Source organism: Buceros rhinoceros, unplaced genomic scaffold (genome assembly GCF_000710305.1).
Source record: "Buceros rhinoceros silvestris isolate BGI_N320 unplaced genomic scaffold, ASM71030v1 scaffold2135, whole genome shotgun sequence".
Taxonomy (NCBI): Eukaryota; Metazoa; Chordata; class Aves; order Bucerotiformes; family Bucerotidae; genus Buceros; species Buceros rhinoceros.
In genome coordinates this window covers 115,724-121,420 of record NW_010411034.1, presented here as the reverse complement: position 1 = coordinate 121,420, position 5,697 = coordinate 115,724, and the positions used below count along the sequence as shown (strand labels likewise).

Below are 5,697 nucleotides of genomic sequence, written 5' to 3'. Positions count from 1 at the left end.
AGTGCTGAAACAGAAAAAAGGTGCTTGAGTGAAACAGGACTAACAAAAATAATGTAGTGAAGTAAAGATGCAAATAAAGCTGGCATATTATGAATCCTGTTGCAACTCAGCTTTGCAGTATATTTCCACACAGAAGCAATTGCTGAATCATAAACCCAAGTGTGTTTAATTCGATTTGTGCATTCACAGTGACTTCACACAAATCAGTTTCAGAGACAGGACGTGAGTATTGCCTTTTACTGTAAGAAGTGGCTTCAGCAATCCGGTCACAGGTGTTCTCACAACTCTGAAAGCTGAGGAGCTGTGCTGTGCTAATTTCTTTCTCCCCTTCTCCCCAGCTCTTTCCTGATGGTGTTTCTAAGCTCATCTGCAGGATGTTGAAGGGACTGTATCTCATGTAAAAAAATTGACAGGCTTCAGGGGCTGCTTTCCAAGTCAGAAGATAAAGCTTCAGGAGCTGAGTGGTAAGCTATGGTGAAATCTAAGTCCATGCTGAAGTGAATATAAAACATTCTGGTCAAACTCTGAAGTGTGGATTAATATCAAATACTTCGCAGTAGTGTATCTGACTTCCTGGCTTTTACTTTGTCCGATGCAGCTGTTTTCTTACTGAACTTCAGTTTGTACTCTTAGTACTATGGAAATAGTGTCTGACAAAAACTGTCTGCCTCTCCCAGTCTTCTTCTAGAAAAATCAACTGGTTTTATTCATTAATTTCTAATTCTCAACAGAAGAGTTTTGGCTGAACTATTCACTTTTTTTTTTACTATCACTAAATAACAAAGCAATTACTAACCCATAATTTTTTAAAGAAACCTTTTAGTCTCTGAATGACAGCCATATTCCATTTTATTTTAGGATTTCTCCTTCCATCTCCCTGACAAACTCACCACGTTCCTGAAACGTTTTTTCTGAAGTTGTTGAAGCTGGTATGAGCAGAGTGGAGGGCAATTTTTTTAGCCCTGCAAAGCTACCTGGTATTTGAAATGCTGAAGAGGAAATTACGGTTTTGCCACAACTCATGCTTCAGGCTTTTCTTGGGTCTAACTCTTCTTCTAGTAATCATTTCGGTTTTGAAAGTTAACCAGAAAAAAGACTTCTTAAATCGAAAACACCTAGAGCTGACAAGAGAAGATCCTATTGGCGATGTTAACTGCTCCAGGATTATAGAGGGGGATATAGAAGAAATTCAAAAGGTGAAGCTTGAGATGGTGTCAGTGTCATTTAGGAAACGCCCCAGACTAACAACGAATGATTATGTTAACATGACAGCAGACTGTGCCTCCTTCACCAAGACTAGGAAATACATCATGGAACCTCTCAGCAAAGAAGAAGCAGAATTTCCAATTGCGTACTCAATAGTGGTTTATCACAAAATTGAGATGCTTGACAGACTTCTAAGATCAATCTATGCCCCTCAGAATTTTTACTGTATTCATGTTGACAAAAAGTCTCCAGAATCTTTTTTTGCGGCTGTGAAGGGAATAGTCTCATGTTTTGATAATGTCTTTATTTCCAGCCAGTTAGAGAGTGTTGTATATGCTTCATGGAGCAGGGTGCAGGCGGACATTAACTGCATGAAAGACCTCTACAGGCGAAATTCAAACTGGAAATACCTAATAAACCTCTGTGGCATGGACTTTCCTATAAAGACCAACCAGGAAATGGTAGAGAAATTAAAAGCCCTTAAAGGTATGAACAGCTTGGAAACGGAAAAAATGCCGGCTAACAAAGAAGTAAGGTGGAAGAAGCACCATGAGATTATTGATGGCAAGATAAAGAACACGGGCACAGACAAACAACTACCACCTCTCAGTACTCCAATTTTTTCTGGTAGTGCCTATTTTGTAGTTAGCAGAAGATTTGTAGAGTACATCTTAGAAAGCAGCACAATACTTAAATTCATTGAGTGGGCAAAAGACACTTACAGCCCAGATGAGTACCTCTGGGCAACAATTCAGAGAATCCCTGAAGTCCCAGGTGCGGTTCCGTCTAGTGCCAAGTATGATGTTTCTGACATGAACGCGCTGCCCAGGTTTATCAAGTGGCAGTACTTTGAAGGTGACGTGTCCAAAGGTGCCCCCTACCCACCGTGCAGTGGAGTTCATCTTCGCTCTGTCTGTGTTTTCGGGGTGGGAGACCTGAACTGGATGCTACGAAACCACCACTTCTTTGCTAATAAGTTTGACACTGATGTTGACCCTTTTGCTGTGAAATGTTTGGAAGAGTATTTGCGACACAAAGCTTTGTATCTCCAAAAGAGCTGAAATACCATGTGCTCCTATTATGAAACTTAATTACAAATAGTACACCGCTACGTACTTCTAACACGTAACGCTGATGGTGGGGATACTGATGATGGGGATACTGATGATGAGTTTGACAGTTCTCACCACATTGATGTGGTAGTGGTGACACCCTACCTGTCTTGTCCGTGGACAACTGGGACAGGACATGTGTCTCCGGTGAAGATGGGGATGCCTTTTGTTGCACGCTGAGGCTTTGAACTTTGGCTGCAAAATTGAAGACGACAATTTTTGGGAAGCCAACTGTTTGGAATATTTATTATCTAAAAGGTGTAATTAATGGACTTCATTTGGCTAAACTATTTGTTTTAAGGTTTGGAAAATTCATGTTGTTCATTGTTATTCCTTGTTTTTTTCTTCCTGAATGTAATACTAGCTGGAAGAGAAAGATGAAGAGGGAAGAAAAAAAGCAAAAAAGCAGCTGGACTGCACAGATTTTATACTGAGTACAGGAAGACCTCAGGAAAATAACATTAGAATTGATCTGAAAACTATACAAAAGGGAATATACCAAAGCCAGCTGTCATCAATTAACTTAAATCTGATTGCTGTCATTCTGTAATATCATCCTCAAAATCTCATCTTGAGCATGAGTATTCAGGACTGTGTTTAAATTTTTGTAGCTGAACCTTGCTTTTGTACTCTCAACCCCCCCGATAATGTGATATAAACTTTATACATTAGTTTGTAATTTTATCTTCTCAGGGAAACTTCAGTTTTGTGACTGTTGAGTGTTGGACTTGTAATTTTACACTTCTAACTCTATTAGGAGTCGTCCAAAATTACTCAAGATTCTCAAAAAACTTGAACTGCAGTAGTGTCTGAATGTCAGTGATGGAACTTCTGCTTTCTGTCAAGCTCAACTTGCATTCCAGATTCTTTTGAGTATGCAAAAATAAAGTTATTTCTCTAAATCATATCCCCTTCCCCTACAGTTAAAGTCTTTCTAAAAGTACCACCAAAGAATCTCTATGATGAAGACCTAAAATGTTTTTACTGTAGGTTGCCGTACACAACTGAAGCTGCACCTGAGACAAATCCAACCTTTCCTCCGTGTGTTATTTTCTCATGTGTCTATGCTTGTTTAGCTGGTTTGGCTGGTGCAGCTGATTTTTATTTTTTTGCTTCTTTTGGTCAAAGGGATAGGAGGAAATCTGGATGAGTTTTGGTCCGGTTTAGCTCCCTGCTTAGTCCCTGTAGCTGCTGCCATGTGGCACAGAAGCATGGTGATGAGAGAACAGGACACTGTGAGGGGCGATGATAATTCTTTCCGTATCAGCTCAGGTTTGTCATGCAATAGTCACTGCGGCAGTGGAATTCATTACGAGCACTAGCAAATGGCAAAATAGACCAATTTTTTTTGTTTCTCGAACTGTTGCTGTGGTGGGAGAATGTGTTTCTTACAAAGGTGGTTTGTCATGAAGTCTCTCCTAAGGTGCTCCCCAATACTTTAACATAATGCACTGCTTACTGTTGATGATGCAAACCGCTAGTGGGGCAAGAAATTTAATCTGAAAAAGGCGTGTTCTTGCCAACTCCCACCTTCAAAACCACCTGAAAGCTGCTTAGTGAGTCTTCAGAGACTCATTTGATGCATAAACAAGTAATTAAAGCCTGTGAGCTGAGGCAGGGGAGGGAAATACCCCGTCTTCCCCACCCCTTGGCTTTTCTACAAGAATGCTCTTGCAGACAGTTGAGCTCTAACGCTTTTGCACAGGCTACGACAAGGTGTGACTTCACTGCATATATTGTTGGGGAATTCCAGGAAGTCATGTTATATTTTTAGCAGAAAGGAAGCTGTTTGGTTTTAAGATTTTCCACCTGAAGTCAAGCTACATGAACAGCTTCTGAGAGACCAGAACTGCCAGTTGAAACAGTCTGAAAAAGCGGTAACGAAGGTCTCTGCACAGGATGGGCTACTGACTCAATTGCTTGTGCTGTAATGCAGCACACCATAGCATCTTCCAGATCCTGTGCTGGTGCTAGCTCTGAATGGCTGTGGCTCTCATTAAAAAATGTGATTTAATTTAAGTTCTTTTACTCTTGAATATTTCAGTGGTGGATTTTTCCAGTCATAGAATATATAAAAGAGCTACTGTTGTAGTGAGCACCTCTTCAGTCAATTAAAACACGGGAAATTGTGTTATGTGAAATGGCATCCCAATTCCAGTTAGCAATACCATTCATCCTCACATTTCAATAGTCTAGCAGACCAGTTTCCACAGTTTTCAAACAGATCGGTTTCCTTAATTGTGCTTCTAATGCCCTAGACGGCAGTCTGGTAAATTAGCAGTAACCTGCTTTTGACAGGCACGGAGCGTTCCAGGTGCCTTACGCAGCAGACATGAAAAGGCAGTACCCTTTAGGTTACGGTCTTTATTCCAAATCAAGTCACTCGACTTCTTCCAGATGTTCCTACTCAGCTTTCACGAATCTAGTCCTCATGTGTATGCAGAGTTTTTCTATTTTATAACTGAAATGAGTCAGCTTCTTACTCACTACACAAGTAACAGTTTAGGGTGTTTTCTTTTTCTTCTTCTTTTTTTTTCTTTTCTTGGTCAGCTGCTAACCTCACTTAGGTCCTTTGTATTTGCATTCTGGTCTCCCTTATTTGCCTTGCTCAATGTTACAATATCTTAGGATAGGGAAATACTTTGTGCAGTGCCCTCCTTTAAATTCTGTGGCTCTGAAATGGAGCTTCGCTGTTGGATTCTTTCTTACACATGGCTGGGTTCTTCTAGGATCTGCCAGTATCTGTTTTAGTTCGTCTTCTATAGCTGTAATAGAGCTTGACAAGAGAAAATTAAGAACACAACCAAATTGTTGAAGTCAAACCAAGGTATTTTTAAGAATATATTGTTTGCCCCAGAAAACCTAAGTTGCATAGAAAAAAAAAAGATGATACAGAAAAAAATACAGCTAAGGAAAACATGTCAGGCTAGATCTGCTGTTACATATATATATATTCAGCATATATCTCCTGTTAAAATCCATGTTGCATAGTCTCAGGACAGGATGTTGTAACTTTTTCTGACAGATTCTGGTCTAAGTATACTTTTTAAAAACAAGTTCCTCTGGGTTTGGGAACGTAGGCCTACAGGGAGATCTCGCCACATACAAGTAATGATCTTTTATTCTGTACCAAGAAATCATACTATTCTTGCTTATCTTCACATTTTTTTTGTTTTTCAGGGCCTTCACACTATCTTCATTCTCTCAACAAGCAGTAGTTTAGAAATCCTTTAGCAGACAATGTTTATTTACTGAAGTCTACACTACACTAATGAAATTAGTTTGTCTACATCAAAGCCCTTTATCTCTCTTCCTTTCAGCCAATTTGCCTTTGCTAAACCTGGGGGTGGGGAGCAGAAATGGTCATGTGGCTTCAAAG

At 39.9% G+C, this 5,697-nt stretch overlaps 1 protein-coding gene across 1 annotated transcript; it reads left to right on the top strand.

The window, feature by feature from the left end:
• Positions 1-986: 986 nt before the first annotated feature.
• LOC104493199 (beta-1,3-galactosyl-O-glycosyl-glycoprotein beta-1,6-N-acetylglucosaminyltransferase-like) lies at positions 987-2,267 on the top strand. The gene has a single exon (XM_010135846.1). It carries the CDS (start codon positions 987-989, stop codon positions 2,265-2,267), a length of 1,281 nt encoding a protein of 426 aa, XP_010134148.1.
• The last annotated feature ends 3,430 nt before the right edge of the window (positions 2,268-5,697 follow it).